The 24236-nt window shown below is 39.7% G+C and overlaps 1 protein-coding gene across 1 annotated transcript in view; it reads left to right on the forward strand.

Moving 5' to 3' along the window:
• Nucleotides 1-403: 403 nt before the first annotated feature.
• TAFA2 (TAFA chemokine like family member 2) overlaps nucleotides 404-24236 on the forward strand; it is a 156545-nt gene continuing 132712 nt past the window's right edge. The window contains exon 1 of the mRNA XM_068971452.1: nucleotides 404-509. Within this exon, the coding sequence (XP_068827553.1) occupies nucleotides 404-509 (106 nt within the window). The remainder of the gene's footprint in view (nucleotides 510-24236) is intronic.

The following is a 24236-nucleotide window of genomic DNA, read 5'->3' on the forward strand; positions in this document are numbered from 1 at the left end:
GATTTCAGCTGTCATTAAGTGAAACAAGGTTGATAGAGGTAGGGCCTCTCTTATCCCTTGCATTGTATCAAAGTACTGTGTTTGGAAAACTTTAATCTTTTTTCTGTTCATAATTTATATATAGAGAACAGTATTTTAATATAAGAAATGCAAATTTAGGTATTAAGATGTCATACTGCTACTGCCAAGTCACTTCAGTCGTGTCCGACTCTGTGCGATCCCATAGACTGCAGCCTTCCAGGTTCCTCAGTCCATGGGATTCTCCAGGCAAGAGTACTGGAGTGGGGTGCCATTGCCTTCTCCTTAAGATGTCATAGGAACTTGTACATGTACCATGATTATAGTGGAAAAACAGTGGGTTCACATACTTAAGATTTTAATTATTATTATTATCTTTTGCAGGATGAGTAAGAGATACTTACAGAAAGCAACAAAAGGAAAACTGCTAATAATAATATTTATTGTAACCTTGTGGGGGAAAGTTGTATCTAGTGCAAACCATCATAAAGGTAAGCTCTTCTCATTTCTTCCTCGCTGTCTATGGAAGGAAACTCTCTTTAATAGAGACTATTGTGTTCTGCCTTTACTGGTGAATTACTTTTACTAAATATGGGTCTGCCCATTGCAGTTCTTTTCAAGTGAAGATGCAGAGAGACTTATTCCTACTATGGCTTTGATAGGGAATGAATGAGTATTAAAATGTTTCCAAGATTATGGTCACTTCTGCAAATAATATTCAAAGAGTACAGAATCGAAAATCTGCTTTATTTGTACCATTTCCATTTTTAAAATGTTGAGTTGACAGGCAAAAAGATGAGTTTCCATGTGTAATTATCCAATAATGAAAGCATCTTTAATGATACTTATCTTAATAATATGTATACATGTGAATTTCCTTTCAGTACTTTTTGTATGTCATATTTCTTCATGCCAGAGTATATCTTTGGCTACTATTTGGGTTTTACCACTAGTATGATATTAAGCAGGCTCAATCCTACCATGAAAAAGGGGGAGGGAGGATATTTGTCTTATATATGTGTATTAAGCTTGATAGCTCAAAATTATGCCTCTTTCTGTTCTCTTTCCTGAGCATGAGACTCAGCATAGTGAATAAATACTTTTTCCCAAATGAATTAAAATGGGCTATTTCTGGACTGTTCCTACCATGATTAAGTATTCGTAACCTGAAAAGTCAATTTAGATTTTTCTGTGAAATATGATTTTAAAATCTAGTTCTTTTTCTTCTGTAAAGTCCATAGATTAGCAACTTACTTTCTTATTTTTGATTAGAGTTAAGACTGCCTTGAATTTTGTTAACACTTAAAATAGTTCAGTTCAGTTCAGTCGCTCAGTCATGTCTGACTCTTTGTGACACCATGAATTGCAGTATGCCAGGCCTCCCTGTCCATCACCATCCCCTGGAGTTCACTCACTCATGTCCGTTGAGTTGGTGATGCCATCCAGTCATCTCATCCTCTGTCATCCCCTTTTCCTCCTGCCCCCAATCCCTCCCAGCATCAGTCTTTTCCAATGAGTCAACTTTTTCCATGAGGTGGCCAAAGTACTGGAGTTGCAGCTTTAGGATCATTCCTTCCAAAGAACACCCAGGACTGATCTCCTTTAGAATGGACTGGTTGGATCTCCTTGCAGTCCAAGGGATTCTCAAGAGTCTTCTGCAACAGCGCAGTTCAAAAGCATCAATTCTTCAGCACTCAGCTTTCTTCACATTTCAACTCTCGCATCCATACATGACCACTGGAAAAACCATAGCCATGACTAGACAGACCTTTGTTGGCAAAGTAATGTCTCTGCTTTTCAATATGCTATCTAGGTTGGTCATAACTTTTCTTCCAAGAAGTAAGCATCTTTTAATTTCATGGCTGCAGTCACCATCTACAGTTATTTTGGAGCCAAAAAAAATAAAGTCTGACATTGTTTCCACTGTTTCCCCATCTATTTCCCATGAAGTGATGGGACCAGATGCCATGATCTTCATTTTCTGAATTGAGCTTTAAGCCAACTTTTGCACTCTCCTCTTTCACTTTCATCAAGAGGCATTTTAGTTCCTCTTCACTTTCTGCCATAAGGGTGGTGTCATCTGCATATCTGAGGTGATTGATATTTCTCCCAGCAATCTTGATTCCAACTTGTGTTTCCTCCAGCCCAGTGTTTCTCATGATGTACTCTGCATATAAGTTAAATAAGCAGGGTGACAATATACAGCCTTGACGTACTCCTTTTCCTATTTGGAACCAGTCTGTTGTTCCATGTCCAGTTTGAACTGTTGCTTCCTGACCTGCATACAGATTTCTCAAGAGGCAGGTCAGGTGGTCTGGTATTCCCATTTCTTTCAGAATTTTCCACAGTTTCTTGTGATCCACACAGTCAAAGGCTTTGGCATAGTCAATAAAGCAGAAAGAGATGTTTTTCTGAACTCTCTTGCTTTTTCCATGATCCAGTGGATGTTGGCAATTTGATCCTCTGCCAGGCCTCCCTGTCCATCACCATCTCCCGGAATTCACTCAGTCATGTCCATTGAGTTGGTGATCCTATCCAACCATCTCATCCTCTGTCATCCCCTTCTCCTGCCTTCAATCTTTCCCAGCATCAGGGTCTTTTCTAATGAGTCAGCTCTTCCCATCAGGTGGCCAAAGTACTGGAGCTTCAGCTTCAGCATCAGTCCTTCCAATGAATATTCAGGATTGATTTCCTTCAGGATTGACTGGTTTGATCTCCTTGCAGTCCAAGCGACTCTCAAGAGCCTTCTCTAGCACTATAGTTCAAAAGTATTGATTCTTTGGTGCTCAGCCTTCTTTATGGTCCAACTGTCACATTCATACATGACTACTGAAAAAACCATAGCTTTGAGTAAATGGACCTTTTTTTGGCCAAGTAATGTCTCTGCTTTTTAATATGCTGTATAAGTTGGTTATAGTTTTTCTTCCAAGGAGCAAGCATCTTTTAATTTCATGGTTGCAGTCACCATCTGCAGTGATTTTGGAGCCCAAGAAAATAAAGTCTGTCACTGTTTCCATTGTTTCCCCATCTATTTGCCATGAAGTGATGGGACCAGATGCCATGACCTTAGGTTTTTGAATGTTGAGTTTTAAGCCAGCTCTTTCATGCTCCTCTTTCACATTCATCAAGAGGTTCTTTAGTTCTTCTTCACTTTCTGCCATCAGGGTGTTTTCATTTGCATCTCTGAGGTTATTGATACGTTCTCCCTGCAATCTTGATTCCATCTTGTACTTCATCCCAGCCTGGTATTTTGCATAATGTACTCTGCATGTAAGTTAAATAAGCAGGGTGACAATATACAACCTTGACGTACGCCTTTTCCAATTTTAATCCAGTCCTTTGTTCATGTCTATTTATAACTACAGCCTTCAATATTCACCTTTTAAAAAGTGCCAAACTACTGGGGCCGGGCCCCCTGATTTGTACTTCACTAGAGAAGACACCACTTTTCCAGTGGTCATGTATGGATGTGAGAGTTGGACTGTGAAGAATGCTGAGCGCTGCAGAATTGATGCTTTTGAACTGTGGTGTTGGAGAAGACGCTTGAGAATCCCTTGGACTGCAAGGAGATCCAACCAGTCCATCCTAAAGGAGAGCAGTCCTGGGTGTTCATTGGAAAGATTGATGCTAAAGCTGAAACTCCAATACTTTTGCCACCTGATGCGAAGAGCTGACTCATTGTAAAAGACTGATGCTGGGAGGTATTGAGGGCAGGAGGAGAAGGGGATAACAGAGGATGAGATGGCTGGATGGCATCACCAACTCGATGGACCTGAGTTTGAGTGAACTCCGGGAGATGGCGATGGACAGGGAGGCCTGGAGTGCTGTGTTTCATGGGGTCTCAGAGTCAGACACGACTGAGAGACTGATCTGAACTGAACAGAGAAGACACATCATCCATATGGTCCCCATGGATGGTCATCCCAGTCTATAAAAATAGAATTGAGAGAAATGGGAGAGATTCACAGTAATTGTCAGTCCAGCAAAACAAGGGTTCATGATAAGGATGTTTTCTCATCTCCAAAGCTGAGTTGTGGGGTCTCTAAGAGAATCAATCAAAAGGACTGCTCCATAGTGAATACTGCATACAATTTTTAGAACTGCTTTTAAGAACTTATATGTTTTGCTATGTTCTGTGCTAACCTCAAAACAAAGATCTTTTCTTACTTTTTGCCAAAAAAAAAAAAATGTTTCTTGAACATATGAGATTGTACATTGACTCAGAAAACCTACTCAAAGTGCCAAACCCAGTACAGTATAGAAATGACTTTTGGGTTGTTTTGCTGATCCATTTCCACCCTATAAAGAATGTTTTGGAGGAAGAATTTAGGAAAAATTTCTCTTCCTCTTTCCCCTTTTCCTTTCTTTCTTCCTTTTATATTTTCTATGCAAATGTTCCTTTTGTTTAAACTATTTTACATCTAATAAGTATAATTAACATATTATTTGACACATACATAATATTTTAATTAATGTACATACAGCAATACTTGAACCATGATCTTCCAGATGTTCAAACTGGTTTTAGAAAAGGCAGAAGAACCAGAGATCAAATTGCCAACATCCGCTGGATCATGGAAAAAGCAAGATAGTTCCAGAAAAACATCTCTTTCTGCTTTATTGACTATGCCAAAGCCTTTGACTGTGTGGATCACAATAAAGTGTAGAAAATTCTGAAAGAGATGGGAATACCAGACCACCTGACCTGCCTCTGGAGAAACCTGTATGTAGATCAGGAAGCAACAGTTAGAACTGGACATGGAACAATGGACTGGTTCCAAATAGGAAAAGGAGTACGTCAAGGCTGTATGTTGTCACCCTGCTTATTTAACTTCTATGCAGAGTACATCATGAGAAAGGCTAGTCTGGAGGAAGCACATGCTGGAATCAAGATTGCTGGGAGAAATATCAATCACCTCAGATATGCAGATGGCACCACCCTATGGCAGAAAGTGAAGAGGAACTAAAATGCCTCGATGAAAGTGAAAGGGAAGAGTGCAAAAGTTGGCTTAAAGCTCAACATTCAGAAAACGATCATGGCATCTGGTCCCATCACTTCATGGGAAATAGATGGGCAAACAGTGGAAACAGCGTCAGACTTTATTTTTTGGGGCTCCAAAATCACTGCAGATGGTGATTGCAGCCATGACATTAAAAGACCTTACTCCTTGGAAGGAAAGTTATGACCAACCTAGACAGCATATTAAAAAGCAGAGACATTACTTTGCCGACAAGGGTACGTCTAGTCAAGGCTACTGTTTTTCCTGTGGTTGTGGATGGATGTGAGAGTTGGACTGTGAAGAAAGCTGAGTGCCGAAGAATTGATGCTTTTGAACTGTGGTGCTGGAGAAGACTCTTGAGAGTCTCTTGGACTGCAAGGAGATCCAACCAGTCCATCCTAAAGGAGATCACTCCTGGGTGTTCATTGGAAGGACTGATGTTGAAGCTGAAACTCCAATACTTTGGCCACCTGATGCAAAAAGCTGGCTCATTTGAAAATACCCTGATGCTGGGAAAGATTGAGGGCAGGAGGAGAAGGGGACGACAGAGGATGAGATGGTTGGATGGCATCACCGACTCGATGGACCTGGGTTTGGGTGGACTCTGGGAGTTGGTGATGGACAGGGAGGCCTGGCATGCTGCGGTTCATGGGGTGCAAAGAGTTGGACATGACTCATCATCTGAACTGAATATTTAGGACATATTCTTAAAAGAACACAAGTGTTCTCACCACCCTATTGAGACATGTAACATTTCTAGTTCTCTTGAACATGTGTCTTCCACTCTAATTTCATTTGTTTGCCTCCTTACCCAAGCTAATCCCTATTCTAAATTTTGTGTTTATAATTCCTTTGCTTTTATTTATAATTTTACTATGTATTTGTGTATATCCACATGACATGCTGCTGAATTTTGTTATTGATTTACATAATAGTATTATACTGTGTTTTTATAATTTGCTATTTTGCCAAACAGTATATTTGTGACATTCGTTATATTTGATGGTAAATACCTGTGGTTAATATTATTATTATTATTTAATGTTGCTCTGTTTTTTCTTTGGCTTCCCAGGTAGCTCAGCTGATAAAGAATCCTCCTGCATTGCAGGAGACCCCAGTTTTATTCCTAGGTCGGGAAATTCCCCTGGAAAAGGGATAGGCTACCCACTCCAGTATTCTTGGGAGTCCCTAGTGGCTCTTTGGTAAAGCATCTGACTGCAATACAAGAGACCTAAGTTCGATCCCTGAGTTGGGAAGATCCCCTGGAGAAGGGCATGGCAGCCCATTCCAGTGTTCTTGCTGGGATAATCCCCATGGATAGAAGAACCTGGTGGTTACAGTCCATACATGAATATTTTGTGTTCTTTTCATTATGAACTAACTTTCTATGAATATTCTTGTATTTCTTTCCTGTTGCACATGTGCAAGAGTGTCTCAAGGGCACATTCCAACGAGTAGAATTCTAGGTCATGGGGCATTGCACATCTTCAGTATTGCCAGATTCTGTCAGATGGGTTTTCAAAGTAGTACTAAGAAAGTTTTTCAATTATTTCTTTTTATTGAGGTATAGTTAATTTATAATACTAGATTAGTTTCTGGTATATAACAGTGATTCAAAAATTTTATGTATTATATTACATTTAATGTTATTATAAAATGTTAGCTACTTTCCCTGTGCTATACACTATATCCTTATGGCTTATTTTATACATAATAGTTTGTGTCTCTTAATCCCCAACCCTTATTTTTCCCCTCCTCTTTTCCTCTCGCCACTATTAATCACTAATTTGTTCTCTATATCTAAGAGATTGTTTCTGTTTTACCATATTCATTTGTTTATTTTAATAACATACAGTGTTTTTTTTTCTCTCTCTGACATATTTGACTAAGCACAATACCCTCCAAGTCTATCCATGTTGTTGCAAATGGCACAATTTCATCCTTTTTTATAGCTCAGTAGTATTCCATTGTGCATACATACCGCATCTTCTTTATACATTCAGCTCTCTATGGATATTTAGGTTGCTTTCAAAACTTGCCCATTGTAAACAGTGCTGCAATGAACATTCAGAAGCATGTATCTTTTCAAATTATAGTTTTCTCTGGCTATGTTGGAAAATACCCTGGAATAGAATGCCTACATCATATAATAGATCTATTTTTCCATTTTTGGGGGAAGATTCTATCCTGTTTTCCATAGTGATATACCAATTTGCATTCCGCTTCTCAGCAACAGTGTGCAAAGATTGTTTTTTCTCCATATCCTTGTGAACATTTATTATTTGTGATCATTTTTATGATAGCCATTTTGACAGGTGTGAGGTGGTATCTCATTGTGATTTCAATTTGCATATCCATGATGATTAGTGAAGTTCATTTTTTGCCACTTGGCCATCTGTGTGTTTTCCTTCAGAAAAATGTCTATTCACTTATGCCCATTTTTTAATCAAATTGTATTTTTTTGAGTTGTATGAGCTGTTTATATATTTTGAATATTAACCCCTTATCTATCATATTGTTTGCAAATGTTTTTGCCCATGGAGTAGGTTGTCTTTAGTTCTGTTGATGGCTTCCTTTGCTGTGCAAAAGCTTTTAGGTTTAATTAGATCTCATTTGTTTATTTTTGACTTTGCTTCATTGCTCTTTAAGAGAGATTCAGAAATATATTGCTATGATTTATGTCAAAGAATATTCTGCCTATGTTTCCTTCTAGAAGTTTTATAGTTTCCGATCTTACATTTAGTCTTTGATCCATTTTGAGTTTATTTTTATGTATGGTGTGAGAAAAATTTCTAATTCTGTTCCTTTGCTTGTAGCTGTCCAGTTTTCCCACCGCTTATTGAAGAGACTGTTTTCTCTCCGTTACATACGCTTGCTTCTTTTGTCATAGATTAGTGACCATAAGGTGCATGGGTTTATTTCTGGGCTGTTGATTCTGTTCTATTGATACATGTCTGTTTTTGTGCCAGTACCATCCTAATTTGTTGGTTATAGTTTTATTGCATATTCTTAAATCAGGAAATGTGTCACCTCTAGTTCTGTTCTTTTTATTCAAGATTCCTTTGGCTATTCAGGATCTTTTGTGTTTCAATACAAATTTTAGAATTATTCATTCTAGTTGTATAAAAAAAAATCAAAACACCCAGCAGCACACTCCTCTCTTGTCATCTAAGCTATATGCTCTTGAGATTCCCTCTAAGAGGGCTGCCTAGGTCCTTCTGTTGTGGCAGATTGATTGTGTAGGCAGGCTGGCAGGTTTTGTTGGCTCCTGGCCCAGATGTTTATCAGACCCTGCCTTGCTAGTGGGGCCTGATCAGGAGGCAGCTGATTGCAGAACCCCAGGATGCCCTGAGGCTAATGCTAACTCACTGGTGGTTGGAGTCAGAGTCCAGAAGACTCTGGGACTGTCGTACCCCCATTCATACTGGTGAATGAATCTGAATCCTGGAGTTAGTGCCAGACTACTGGCAGGTAGTGAGATCAGTCCTAGAGTCCTGCTTCAGGTCCCAGGGATCCCAGAGCTGGTGTCAGATCATTGGTAGACAGGGGTCTGGTTCTTGACACAGTTGCATATGTGGTCCATGGTGTCCTGAAGCTTGTGTTGGCCTGCTAGTTACAGAGCTGGGTCCCCACTGGTCCCAGGGTAGGGTCTGGCCTGATGAGGTGGATGAGGTCCTCAGGCTGAAGAATTGTGGTTTTCTTACATCTGCTGTCTGCCCCATCATGGATTAGGCTGGTTTAGAGGCTTGTGCAGGCTTCCTGGTGCGAGCTGCTGGTGCTGGCCTACTGGTGGGTGGAGCTGGGTCTTGGCCTTCTGGTACTGTGGACTCTTCGGAAGTGCTGAGTTTAGAGGTGGCTGTGAACTCGGCAAGTTTTTAGGCAGTCTGTTTGCTGATGGGTGGGACTGTGTTCCCAACCAGCTAGTTGTTTGGCCTGAGGTTCCCAGCACTGGAATGATAGAGGATAAGATGGTTGGATGGCATCACTGACTCAATGAACATATGTTTGAGCAAGCTCCAGGAGTTGGTGATGGACAGGAAACTGGTGTGCTGCAGTTCATGGGGTCTCAAAGAGGGACATGACTGAGTGACTGAACTGAACTGAACTTGCAGCACAAGCTGATGGGTGGGGCCAGGTCTTGGCATTAATGAGCCAGAGGGAGGATCCCATGATAGCAGCTGCAAGCAGCAGTGTCCATGTGGTAGAAAGCTCCCATATGTGGCTACTGTGAATGTCTATGTCCCCAGAGTGAATTGCAGCCAGTCCCTGGCTCTCCAGGCAACTCTGCTAGGTCTAGCTCAGGCTTCTATCAATACTACTCCTGCACTGGGTGCCAGAACATGTGGGAGTTTGTGTGGGTTCTTTAAGGGTGAAGTCTCTGTCTCCCACAGACTACATGGCTTTCATCATAGGTTAGGTTTAGGGCAAAGGAGGCCTGTTTGCTTATTTTCAGTTTTTATTGTGAGATAATTAATAAGAAATCTATCTCTGATCCAGAGCAGTTTGTGTGAGCATTCAAGGTAAAAGTAATACAGATGAATATTAAAAATCCAACAGCTCTATTCTAAGAGCCTTGTCAATATGAACATTTAATCCTTATGACAATCTATAATGTAGGTACTATTAGTTTATCTATTATATAGATCAGAAACTGTGGCAAAGAAAAGTTAAATAATTTGACCCAAGTTGCCTAGCTAGTAACTGTTGGGAGAAGAAATCAAATCTCGGAAGTCTCATTCCATGTACATGACAAATATCTGGTAGTGAATTTCTTTGTATTATTTGGGATTTAGTTGACTTCCTGAATCTGTGGATTGGTTGGTGTCTTTCCTGACCTTTGAAAGAATTTCAGATATTACGTCTTGAGATATTCCTTCTATATCTCTACTGAGCTAGAACTATGGTTATATGTATGTCAGCTTCCCCTCTCTGTTCTGCATGTATTTCAATCTATTTTACACCTTCAGGTCTTTCTGTGCTATATTCTACAGTATTAATTCAAATCTTTTTTTTCCCTACCAAACTAATTATGTGTTCTCTTTGGTCTAATTTGCTCTTTCATGTATTTATTGAGTCTTAATTTCATCTATCACATGTTACTAAAAACTCTTTTTTCTTACAAATTGGCTTGGCTTTTGATATATTTTGTTCTTTATTTGCTTAGTTTATATTTCTTTTTATACATTATATATCAAATGTCACACATATATAAAATTTGATGCTTCTGTTTTATGAAATTTTTGCAATTTCCTCCTCATGACCCTCACTCATAGTACTTTATTTTAGGGTTTTGTGATTTTAAAATTTTATGAGCTAATGTTTATTGGAATCATATTTGTGAGAGTTTTTAAGGCCTATATTTAGAATTCATTCTTCTTGAGTTGATTTGCATATGCCATGTGTCTTAGATAAGCTTCTCTAAAATCAGAGCCAAGTCAGGAATTCTCCTTTATGTGATTAATAGAAAGAATACTCTCAGGAGATGGAGAGCAAGTACAGCAGGATAGAGTTGGAGATAAAAGTTGAGCACAAATAGGGTCTCAGCTAGAGAATAGCCTGGTCAAGTCCTTCAGGTGGCTCAAAAACATAAATTGCTCCACAGAGTTGATTCCCTCCTTGAGGTGAGATAAAGGGCCTCTTCTACATTTGTGTCCATTTGGCACTCTCTGTTGACATATTAAACATGGTAGGGAGTCACCCTCCTGGGGAAGTAGCTTCTCTTTAGCAGGTGGTCGAGCTCTAAATAAGGGAGGGGCTGTGAATTGTAATCTCCTACCATTCACAGCAAGTGTGGTTAAGGTGCACTGCTGATAAAAAGGATCTTGGTAATGAACCAACAGCTACGTATCACTTCTTTTACCCCTCGGATCTGCTTGCTTCTTATTTAAACTTAACTCTGTCCAAGCAAAGCTTATCAAAGATCCTGGTTGGTTACAATTTCCAAGAACACTTACTTGAGGAGGTATTGTGGGGCCATCACTAATGCAGCTGACACTGAGGCCTTAGCTGATACTCATTATCTGCCCACTTCCTTAGCCTTTAGATTCCTATCTCCTTCCTATTCAGCTAGAAGGCTTATCTTGATGATTTACCTAGACCTCACAGCTAAGGGTTCTAAGCTCTGTGTTATCATGCTCTTAATTCTGGGGTTATTGTATTTGCAAACTTAAAAATTTGTGGTTGTAACTGGACATTGGGGTTGCCAAGAAATACCTCAATGGACCATATGAAAGCCTAACCTGTTTTCTTCTGTCCTGGTACATAGCAACTACCCTCTTCTTGTGACCATTGAGGTCATTAACCTCATCACTATTTAACTCCCTTTTTTTCTCTCTTGCTCGTCTATGGGGCTGTTGTGTTTCAGTTGCCCAGTTGTGTCTGTCCCTTTGCAACCCCATGAACTGCAGCACACCAGGCCTCTCTGTCCCTCACCATCTCCCAGAGTTTGCTGAAGTTCATGTCCATTGAATTGCTGATGCCATTCAGCCATCTCATCCTCTGTCACCCTCTTCTCCTTCAGCCTTCAATCTTTCCCAGCACCAGAGTTTTTTCCAATGAATTAGCTGTTCACATTAGGTGGCCAAAGTATTGGAGCTTCAGCATTAGTCCTTTCAATGAGTATTCAGGGTTGATTTCCTTCAGGATCTACTGGTTTGATTTCCTTGCAGTCCAATGGACTCTCAAGAGTCCTATATGGTTCTGAGTAGGCAGCACGATTGAATGACTGAACTGAACGGGTACACAGATGAGAGTTAAACACACATACGTGTTTTTAAAGTTCATTTGATTATATGTTATCCTTCAGTGTCATATTCAGTCCAGATCAGGTGAGTTCAGTCACTCAGTCATGTCTGACTCTTTGTGACCCCATGAATCGCAGCACGCCAGGCCTCCCTGTTCATCACCAACTCCCGGAGTTCACCTAGACTCACATCCATTGAGTCTGTGATGCCATCCAGCCATCTCATCCTCTGTCGTCCCCTTCTCCTCCTGCCCCCAATCCCTCCCAGCATCAGATTCTTTTCTAATGAGTCAACTCTTCACGTGAGGTAGCCAAAGTTACTGGAGTTTCAGCTTTAGCATCATTCCTTTCAAAGGACACCCAGGACTGATCTTTAGAATGGACTGGTTGGATCTCCTTGCAGTCCAAGGGACTCTCAAGAGTCTTCTCCAACACCACAGTTCAAAAGCATCAATTCTTCGGTGCTCAGCTTTCTTTACAGTTCAACTCTCACATCCATACATGACTACTGGAAAAACCATAGCCTTGACTAGATGGACCTTTGTTGGCAAAGTAATGTCTCTGCTTTTGAATATGCTATCTAGGTTGGTCATAACTTTTCTTACAAGGAGTAAGCATCTTTTAATTTCATGGCTACAGTCATCATCTGCAGTTATATTGGAGCCCAGAAAAATAAAGTCTGACACTGTTTTCACTGTTTCCCCATCTATTTCCCATGAAGTGATGAGACTAGATACCATGATTTTCGTTTTCTGAATGTTGAGCTTTAAGCCAACTTTGTCACTCTCCTCTTTCATTTTCATCAAGAGGCTTTTTAGCTCCTCTTCACTTTCTGCCATAAGGGTGGTGTCATCTGCATATCTGAGGTTATTGATATTTTCTCCCGGCAATCTTGATTCCAGCTTGTGCTTCTTCCAGCCCAGCGTTTCTCATGATGTACTCTGCATAGAAGTTAAATAAGCAGGGTGACAATATACAGGCTTGACATACTCCTTTTCCCATTTGGAACCAGTCTTTTGTTCCTTGTCCAGTTCGAACTGTTGCTTCCTGACCTGCATACAGATTTCTCAAGAGGCAGGACAGGTGGTCTGGTATTCCCATCTCTTTCAGAATTTTCCACAGTTTCTTGTGATCCACACAGTCAAAGGCTTTGGCATAGTCAATAAAGCAGAAGTAGATGTTTTTCTGGAACTCTCTTGCTTTTTCCATGGTCCAGAGGTGGTAGCAGTTTGGTCTTTGGGTCCTCTGCCTCTTCTAAAACCAGCTTGAACATCTGTCATATTAGGTGTCATGTTAGGTAATTACCAATATGAGTTGGAACTTTTGATTAAATGAAATTTTTTCAGAGAAAAGTTAAACTGTGATTTTCAGCCTAAAGCCTACATGAGAGAGCAGCCATTTAGTTTTTTCCTTTTGGTAGTTCTTGATTTATTTGTTGGTTCATTTGATAGTTTATTCATATCTCCAACCAGTTACCCAGTAAATAATATATATATATATATATTCATTAAAACAAAATTTGTTTTAATTCCAAAACAATAAATATTTACTAATGACAGTACTTTGGCCACTTGACACTAAGAGCTGACTCATTGGAAAAGACCCTGATTGGGAAAGGTTGAAGGCAAGAGGAGAAGGGGGCAACAGAGGACAAGATTGTTGGATAGCATCACTGCCTCAATAGACATGAGTTTGATCAAGCTCTGGGAAATAGTGAAGGACAGGGAAGCCTGGCATGCTGTAGTCCATGTGGTCACAAAGAGTTGGACACAACTGAGTGACTGAACAACAACAATAATTGATATTTTAAAAACATAGGTAAGCAAAAGAGGCAGAAATAAAAGCCATTCATGATTTCATGTTTCAAAATAACCACTTTTACCCTCTCAAAAACAGTATAAAATTTTGTGACCTCCTTTTCTCACTTTAAAATATACAAAATACATATTGAGTATTTGTTAAGTGTTGGGTTTTAGGTCAGGTTCTGGAGGTTAATAAGTGACCAGGACAAGCTTGGTTCATGCTCTGTGGAACTTACAAAATAGTAGGTGTGAAAAATGTTAATTTGATGATTGAGAAAATAGATATTTAATATAAATTGCATTAAAGTATTTAGAGATATTCAGGATAGTAGTATATAATGTACAAAATGGGTGGAAGGCAATCAGGAAAGTCTTTTCTAGGGAAGAGACATTTGAATTTAGGTCTAACATCCAGGCAGAATCAGTAGCCTGTGCAAAGGTGCTAAAACACGAAGGAAGATAATACTTTGGAGCAAAAACAAGATCACTGTGTCTCAAGGACATAAAGCAAGGAAGATGGTGTGTGCAGTTAAACAGGGGATGTGGCTGGAGCAGATCCTTTGGGGTCATATTCAGTTAAAATTGTTTGATCTAATTTAGCAAGGATGTTACTATGTTCTCTTGTGCTGGTTTGCAGTTGACTATGATGTACACCAAAATTTAAGAACCTTGATTTATAATTCATAGTGTTTCAAGGGCCTTGTTTATGAGAACAATTAGATTAAAGGCTTAAGAGAAAGAAAAATGGCCATAACATCAACTGACTCTACTTTCGACTTTTAACAATACATTTTATTATTTATTTTATTGAATTTTCAAAGTAATGCATGTTTATTTGAGAAGCTTTGGTAAGAAAGAAAAATATCAAGAAGAGAAATCAAATTACCCATAATTCATGCACATATAATTAATTAGATGGCATGTGGGCATATTTTCATCTGATTTAATTTATGAATGCATTAAACATATTTGAGAGCATTCTGCTCATTCATTTGTTATTTATTTGTACGTTTATTGACATGGACTAGGTGAGAGACTATGCGGTTCTGGGCTGGTGGTGGTGTTATTGTTTAGTCACCGAGTCATGCCCAACTCTTTTGTACCATGGTCTTGGTGATTCTGATTTAAATGATGCAGATAAAGTTGCTGTTTTCCTGGAGTTTACCCTGAGTTTATATCCTGAGTTTTCACCTCTTTTTAATATTAAGATATCTCATGTATACAGAATAATGCACAAAACACATATGTACACTCTAACAATTATAAAGATAGCAATTGTGTAAAATACCAACCAGGACAGTAAATAAAATATTACCAGCCCCCCAAAGTTCCTTATCCCTCTTCCTGATTACAACCCTTTGCCCACAGAGGTACCCCTCCTTGTCTTCTTATGCCTAACTATAGAGGATTATTTTGTCTGTTTTTTAATTTTGTTAATTGGGATCTTATGTTAGGTATTTTTAAAAGTGTTATTGGCTTCTTCCCTCAACATTTTTTTTCTTGAGATTCATCCACATTGTGACATAGGAGTCCACTGTGTGAGAAGAATGTGATGCATTTATCTTTTACTGTGGTGGGCATATGGGTTTTTCCAGTCGTTGGCTGTTATTGCCAATGATACTGTGGACATTATTGTACGTGCACTTTGGTTCACAGGTTCACAATTTGCCCCAAGTATATTTTTCTGAATAAAACTCTATGGGCTATATATGATAAGTACATATTGAAATTTATCTTTTTCCGCACTTAGTAGTATAATTAGCAATAAATGCTAAATTAAAGACAATTGCTTCTTGTTCGGAAAGCTGTGACAAACTTAGACACTGTTAAAAAGCAAAGACATCATTTTTGCCAACAAAGATCCATATAGTCGAGGCTATGTTCTTTCCAGTAGTAACGTACGGATGTGAGAGCTAGACAATAAAGAAAGCAGAGCACCGAAGAATTGATGCTTTCAAATTGTGGTGCTGGAGAAGACTCTTGAGAGTCCCTTGGAAAGCAAGGAGATCCAACCAGTCAATCTTTTTTAAAAATATATATATTTATTTTAATTGGAGGCTAATTAATTTACAGTATTGTAGTGGTTTTTGCCATATATTGACATGAATCAGCCATGGCTGTACATGTGTCCCCCATCCTGAACCTTCCTCCCCATCCCATCCCTCAGGGTCCTCCCAGTGCACCGGCCCTGAGCACCCTGTCTCATGCACTGAACCTGGACTGGCGATCTATCTCACAAATGGTAATATACATGTTTCAGTGCTGTTCTCTCAAATCATCCCACATTCACCTTCTCCCACAGAGTCCAAAAGTCTGTTCTTTGTATGTTTCTCTTTTGCTGTCTTGCATATAGGGTCATTGTTACCATCTTTCTAAATTCCATATATATGCGTTAATATACTGTATTGGTGTTTTTCTTTCTGACTTACTTCACTCTGCATAATAGGCTCCAGTTTCATCTACTTCATTAGAATGGATTCAAATGCATCTATTGAGATAATCATATGATTTTTATCTTTCAATTTGTTAGTGTGGTGTATCACATTGATTGATTTGTGAATATTGAAGAATCCATGCATCCCTGGGATAAAGCCCACTTGGTCATGATGTATGGTCTTTTCAATGTATTGTTGGATTCTGTTTGCTAGAATTTTGTTCAGGATTTTTGGATCTATGTTCATCAGTGATATTGGCCTGTGGTTTTCTTGTTTTGTGGCATCTTTGTCTGGTTTTGTTATTAAGGTGATGGTGGCCTCATAGAATGAGTTTGGCAGTTTACCTTCCTCTGCAATTTTCTGAAAGAGTTTAAGTGGGATAGATGTTAGTTCATCTCTAAATTTTTGATAGAATTTACTGTGAAACCATCTCAAACCAGTCAGTCTTAAAGGAAATAAGCCCTGAATACTCTTTGGAAGGACTGATGCTAAAGCTGTACTACTTTGACCACCTAATGCACACAGCTGACTCATTAGAAAAGACCCTAATGCTGGGAAAGATTGAAGGCAGAAGGAGATGGTGATGGAGGATGAGATAGTTGAATGGCATTACTGATTCAATGGACATGAACTTGGGCAAACTCTGGGAGATGGTGAGAGACATGGAAGCCTGATGTGCTGCAGTCCATAAGAGTAGCAAAGAATCAGACACAACTCGGCGACTGAACGTGACTGAACAGCAACAAAATAGCAACAAATGATGTTTATTTACTTATATATCTAAAGTGAAAGTGGAAGTTGCTCAATCATGTCCGACCCTTTGCAATCCCATGGACTACAGTCCATGGAATTCTCCAGGCCAGAATACTGGAGTGGGTAGCCTTTCCCTTCTCTAGGGGATCTTCCCAACCCAGGGACAGAACCCAGGTCTCCCACGTTGCATGCAAATTCTTTACCAGCTGAGCCACAGGGGAAACCCAAGAATACTGGAGTGGGTAGCCTATCCTGTCTCCAGGGGATCTTCCCAACCCAGGAATCAAACCAGGGTCTCCTGTTTGCAGGCAGATTCTTTACCAACTGAGCTATCTGTGAAGCCCTTATATATTTAAATATATATCTAGATATATTTTTTATATATCTAAAACTATCCATAAAACATTTTTTAATTGGGACATGAAAAAACATTGTAATAATGTACCCTAAATTACATAAAAAATCTTTGTTGTTAGATTTCTTTGAGACTGTTTTTTTTGTTAATACTAATATAAAAACATTTGTGTGAGAATTTTTATTTATATTTGATATTAATATTAACTCAGTTCAGTTCAGTCACTCAGTCATGTCTGACTCTTTGCAACCCCATGAATCGCAGCACGCCAGGCCTCCCTGTCCATCACCAACTCCCGGAGTTCGCTCAAACTCACATCCATCGAGTCGGTGATGCCATCCAGCCATCTCATCCTCTGTCATCCCCTTTTCCTCCTGCCCCCAATCTCTCCCAGCATCAGAGTCTTTTCCAATCAGTCAGCTCTTCACATGAAGTGCCAAAGTACTGGAGTTTCAGCTTTAGCATCATTCCTTCCAATGAACAACCAGGACTGATCTCCTTCAGAATGGACTGGTTGTATCTCCTTGCAGTCCATGGGACTCTTCTCCAACACCACGGTTCAAAAGCATCAATTCTTTGGTGCTCAGCTTTCTTCACAATCCAACTCTCATATCCATACATGACCACAGGAAAAGCCATAGCCTTGACTAGATGGACCTTTGTTGGCAAAGTAATGCCTCTGCTTTTGAATATGCTGTCTAGGTTGGTCATAACTTTCCTTCCAAGAGGTAAGTATTTTTTTTTCATGGCTGCAGTCACCATCTGCAGTGATTTTGGAGCCCCCCAAAATAAAGTCTGACACTGTTTCCACTGTTTCCCCATCCATTTCCCATAAAGTGATGGGACCAGATGCCATGATTTTCGTTTTCTGAATGTTGAGCTTTGAGCCAACTTTTTCACTCTCCTCTTTCACTTTCATCAAGAGGCTTTTTAGTGCCTCTTCACTTTCTACCATAAGGGTGGTGTCATCTGCATATCTGAGGTGATTGAGATTTCTCCCGACAATCTTGATTCCGGCTTGTGCATCTTCCAGCCCAGCGTTTCTCATGATGTAGTCTGCATATAAGTTAAATAAGCAGGGTGACAATATACAGCCTTGACGTACTCCTTTAGTTATCAATTAATTAAATTTTATTAATGCATTTTGTTCATTTTAAACTTATTTACATAGTTAACACAAGTGAGAACTTTTGAGGTGAAACTGAATAAAATGATTAGTTTTGTGTCATTCAGCATTCACTTGGTAAAAAGGAAATTCAGTAAGTGGTTTAAAATAAGGAACTGATTACCACAGCATTGAAAGTGTTGGAGAATGAGACAGGGAATTGTGATGTTACTATCCAGATATTGCTTAACTACAGAAAGCTATAACTGCCCATAGGGATGGGAGAGCAAAAAGGAAAATGGAGTACCCAGTGAAGTGAAAGTCTCTCAGTAGTGTCTGGCTCTGTGACCCCATGGACTATACAACTATATAGTCCATGGAATTCTCCAGGCCAAAATATTGAAGTGGGTAGCTCTTCCCTTCTCTACCCCAGACCAGAATACGGGAGTGGGTAGCTGTTGCCTTCTCCAGGGGATCTTCCCAACCCAGGGATTGAACCCAGGTCTTCCACACTGCAGGCAGGTTCTTTACCAGTTGAGCCACAGGGAAGCCCAGCATTACCCAGAGCTCCAGCTTATAGTGTTTGCTGTTGAGGCTGCTGAAGCACTGCTGGTGCTTTGGGCATCATTTCCATTGCTGCTAAGCCAGAAGCCTGAAACCAATTCTCTCACGAGATTCCAAGAGCCCACGGGCCTCCAGCACTGCTAGAGTCTCAGCAAATGCTGCTGAAGTCAACAGACATTCACGCAATCTCCCTTAGCATTTTGAAGCCAGAAGCAGGAGAAAAGAATTGGACTCCCTCTTTCTTATGAGCACCTTCCTCCAAGAAGCAGACTTCAGGACAGAATTCAATGTGCATGATTGTTTATTGTGGGAAATACTTTTGAAGTATAAAGAGGGAGGGAGCAAGAGTACATGGGGTGAGTCTTCAGACCAGGAGGAATGCTTGAGACCTGTGAAAGAAGAGAAAGAAGGAAGGAGGCTTGAGTAGGAAGAACCCTAAACTTTAGCACAGTTTTGAAAATGTCTTGGCCAGGCCAATTCTGAGTCCTGGAGCAAAGGCTGCCCATTGGAGGGAGTCCCGTAATGGGCTGTTGTGTCACTGCCTGCTTGCTGCCCAAATGAACTGTGGTCTTGATAGGATCCTACCATAGATCCGCAGGTGGAGTTACTGGAGGCCATCACTCAACTATGTTCTTTGCAGTGGGTACCTTTGAGGGAGAACTAAGCATCCATCTTTGTGACTGCCGCACTACCATGTGCAGAATCTAACCAGAAGCCAGCTGGCAAGAAAGTCAGAGGAATCTAGTATTTAAGTTTTCAACCTACTTCAGTACAGACAGGAATATAGAAAGATATATGTTGAAAGAAAATGACAGGTAGCTGCTGCAGGAATATTTATACATTTTGTTGAATTACCTTTTATTCCTTCACAGAGGTATATAAGACTTTGCTTCTCACCAGTCTGAAAATATTGGCTACAAATCAATATCTTTGTTAAGGTAGAAGATCCTGACATAGTCTCTTATTCATATTTTAATTTATATTTTTCAGTTAATGGATAGTTAACATTTGAATTATTTTCATTTTCTAATATTTGAGTTATTCATTGATTCCTTTGACAGTTTAATATTTCTTTCACTGATGTTTGAAAACCTTAGATAACGTTTAAACCTTGGTCACATCCATTGTGTATTTTCAGTTTACATGGTTTTCAGATTTAGTGTTTATAGATTGTTTGTAGTTTTTCGGATGTCACTGTTGTCAGAGAAAATTTGACAATGTATAAAATATAAAAAAGAAAATTTAAAACACCTACATACATATATAATTATTAACTTTCAAATGTGATTCATATAATATTGGAAATATACTGTATTCATAGATTTTTCTCCTTATTATATTGTGAGCATTTCTTCATCTTTCCTGTGAAAATATTTATTTAAACATATTATATAATTGGATGGTAGAGCTGTTTATTTTTCCTCTAGTAAAAATAAAGCTGCAATAAACATTTATATGTGCAATTGCTTTTCCCCATATCTATTTATTAGGCTAGATTTGCAGCAATGGAGTACCAGTTCAAATGGCTTAAATTTTAAAAATGATATTTTTAACTATAAAAATAACATGTTCATTTTAGAATATTTGGAAAGTATAAAAGAAGCACTGATAAAATTAAAATGATGTAATATATGTAATAATATATTCACAAAGTGAAAGTGAAAGTTACTCAGTCTTGTTCGACTCTTTGCAACCCTAGGGACTATATATAGTCCATGGAATTCTCCAGGCCAGAATACTGGAGTGGGTAGCTGTTCCTGCTCCAGGGGATTTTCCAAACCCAGGGATCAAACACAGGTATTCCCCTTTGCAGGCAGATTCTTTACCAGCTGGAGCCACCAGGGAAGCCCAAGAATACTGGAGTGGGTAGCCTATCCCTTCTCCAGTGGTCTTCCCACCCAGGAATCAAACCTGCATTGCAGGCAGATTGATTTATTAACATGATGCATGTTAAAATGTGTGCATTTTGATATTATTGAAAAATTGCAAACGTCCCTATTCATGTTCCCATCAGCAAAGAGCTTACACACTATTGTCAACACTTGGCCAGACCACTTTGGAGTCCTTGAGATTTATCATTCTAATTTTTGTCAATTTCATCTTGTTTTAATTTGCAGTTTTTAGTTATTAAAGATCAAATTTTATTGGTTTATTGACTGTTGATATTTTTTATTAATTATGTTTTCATGTAATTTATCCACTGTTTTTATTAGGTGATGCTGTTTTATGAGAGCTCTTTATAAAGGATTAGCACTTTGAGTTGTTACCAGTAGTTTACATTTTGCCTGATTAGTGTATTTGCACATAATATGCAGGAGCACAGCTTCAGAACTCCAGACAATGTGTTTGCAACCACGTTTGTTCTTTCACTAGCTATGGGTAATTTTTCTTTTTTGTTTGTGGTGGAGTGATGGTGGGTGTGGAGTACCTGAATCCTTTTAACATGCTGCTGCTGCTGAGTTGCTTCAGTCGTGTCCAACTCTGCGATCCCACAGACGGCAGCCCACCAGGCTCCGCCGTCCCTGGGAATCTCCAGGCAAGAACACTGGAGTGGGTTGCCATTTCCTTCTCCAGTGCATGAAAATGAAAGGTGAAAGTGAAGTCACTGAGTTGTGTCCAACTCTCAGCGACCCCATGGACTGCAGCCCACCAGGCTCCTCCATCTATGGGATTTTCCAGGCAAGAGTACTGGAGGGGGGTGCCATTGCTTTCTCCGCCTTTTAACATAGTTTCTTTTAATTTAGGACTTCCCTGATGGTTCAGATGGTAGAGGATCTGCCTGCAATGCAGGAGACCTGGGTTCAATCCCTGGGTCACCTTAAATTAAAAAAATAAATATTGCCAATATATATCTAGGCTTTGTCCTTTTAATTATTTAGTGAATCTTTTCAAGCTTAGACGTAAGTTTTCAAAGATAATCTTACTTTCACTTTGTATTTAAGTAGTGTTCCTATCTCTCTGCCCAGTTTCACTTTTTTCCTCCTAGCTCAATTTTTGGATTTCCTATTGTTTGGCTGTTTGACCTCCTGAACTTGTCTTCTAATATTTTTCTATATTTTTTGTGTTCTTTTGCTCTTTTCGAAGGAGAAGGGTTGGGTGATTTCTTCACCTTTATTGCCCAAACTTGTGCAAAATCTTATATCTTCTTTTACACTTTTAAATTTTTTGCATGCTATTTTTTGTTCTCTGAATGTTCTCATGCCCATGCCTTGCACCACCTGCCCCCAGCTCCCTGCTCCATTTATGAGTATTTCTTCTTGCAAAGTCTCTTTTTTCTCTTAGATTTTCCCCTTCGCTCTTTTAGTTTCTGTCTTCTGTGATAGAAGCTTTCCTCAGATAGCTGATAATCCCAAACTGCTCTGGAAGTTCTGAGTCAGTTAGTGGAGCTTGTGGACTTTGAGATTCAAAGCAAGACGATGTGCGTACTGTCACTTCAGTCATGTCCTACTCTTTGTGACCCTCTGGACTATAGCCTGCCAAGCTCCTCTGTCCATGGGATTCTTCAGGCAAGAACACTGGAGTGGGTTCCATGCCGTCCTCCAGGGGATCCTCTCAATCCAGGGGTTGAAGCTGCACCCCTTACTTCTCCTGCATTGGCAGGTGGGTTCTTTACCACTGGTGCTATCTTGAAAGCCCAAGATGATGTGACAGGGCTTTTACTGGACAACTAGTGTTAGTCTATTTGAGTTTTCTTTTGGATTGGCCAGATTCCTTCAAGAAGAATCCTTTAATCTCTTGTCTGAGATTGTGAGAATTGACAGGTGAAAGCAGGTAGGGTGAGGAAGAAGAAGAAGTGAAGTCGCTCAGTCGTGTCCAACTCTTTGTGACCCCATGGACTGTAGCCTACCAGGCTCCTCCCTCCATGGGACTCTCCAGGCAAGAGTACTGGAGTGGGTTGTCATTTTCCTCCTCCAGGGGATATTCCCAACCCAGGGATTGAACCCGGGTCTCCCGCATTCCAGGCAGATGCTTTAACCTCTAAGCCATCAGGGAAGCCCAAGGGTGAGGAGGTACATCTCATATCAGCATTCTGTAGTTCATTCAGTGTGGTGCCTACAACCTCTGCTGTGTCTTGTGTTGCCCAGTCCAGACAGAACACCTCTGTCTTTCTCCCCCTCAAATAAATCTTCAAGCTGTTGCCTGGTTGGCAGGTAAGACAGCTACCTAGTGACATAGAATGATCAAGGGTAATTAAAGATTTAATTGCTTCTCAGACAGCTTTTATCAATGCTTCTAATTATAGCCCCCGATGCTTTATCCTTTCCAGACCTACCTGAAGCTTCCTGTCTCTAATTCTTTTGATGCTTCTCCACTTCTAGGTCTCTTGAGTTTGATGTCGGTTCTCAAATTTTGTTGTTGTTGCCTCCTACTTAAATATATTATTTCCACCCACCATCTTAAATCAGAACACTAATAATGTTTTAAATTTTGCCATTTTCTTTTTAGTTTTCTTATACTCTTATTTATTTTGTTCAGTTCAATTCAGTTCAGTTGCTCAGTCGTGTCCAACTCTGCGGCCGACTCTGCGTGCCAGGCCTCCCTGTCCATCACCAACTCCTGAAGTTCACCCAAACTCATGTGCATTGAGTCAGTGATGCCATCCAGCCATCTCATCCTCTGTTGTCCCCTTCTCCTCCTGCCCCCAATCCCTCCCAGCATCAGGGTCTTTTCCAATGAGTCAACTCTTCACATGAGGTGGCCAAAATATTGGAGTTTCAGCCTCAGCATCAGTCCTTCCAATGAATATTCAGGACTGATTTCCTTTAGGATGGACTGGTTGGGTCTCCTTGCAGTCCAAGGGACTCTCAAGAGTCTTCTCCACTATCACAGTTTGAAAGCATCAATTAGGCTCTATTTTATTTCCATGTGTCTCTTTCCTGGTTCCAAAATTTTCCTCCACATTCGGTTGTAGCTTTCTTCATCTTTACTTTGATCAAGTTCCATCTTTCCTGAAGGATATGGATATACAAATTAAGAATTCTATAAATTTTATTTTTAGATCTTGTAATTTTCTTAATAGCTAAATTTGTTTGTTTTTAATTGAAGGATAATTGCTTTATAAGATGTGTTGGTTTCTGCCAGACATCAACAAGAATCAGCCATAGTATACCTGTGTCCCCTCTCTCTCGAACCTCCCTCCCACCTCCCTCCCCACCTTACCCCTCTAGGTTGTTACAGAGGCCCAGTTTAAGTTCCCTGGGTCACACAGCAATGTATGTTCTAAATGATGCTGTCACACTGCTTGTAGAATACTGTTGTCTTTGTCGTTTCTGAACTATTGTAATTCCTATCTCATTACAAGTTTCCAAACTCTGGTCAGTTCTCCACTCAGTGGGTAAAGTGAGTTTTATTTCTAAAAATAAATGTTGCTGGTTTTAGCTCTCCCTCGTTTGTCTCTTCTCTTCTTTTTCCTCTAACTCAACGTGATCCAGACATATTCTCTTTTGCACTTTCTTGAAGGC

Source organism: Capricornis sumatraensis, chromosome 4 (genome assembly GCF_032405125.1).
Source record: "Capricornis sumatraensis isolate serow.1 chromosome 4, serow.2, whole genome shotgun sequence".
Classification (NCBI taxonomy): domain Eukaryota; kingdom Metazoa; phylum Chordata; class Mammalia; order Artiodactyla; family Bovidae; genus Capricornis; species Capricornis sumatraensis.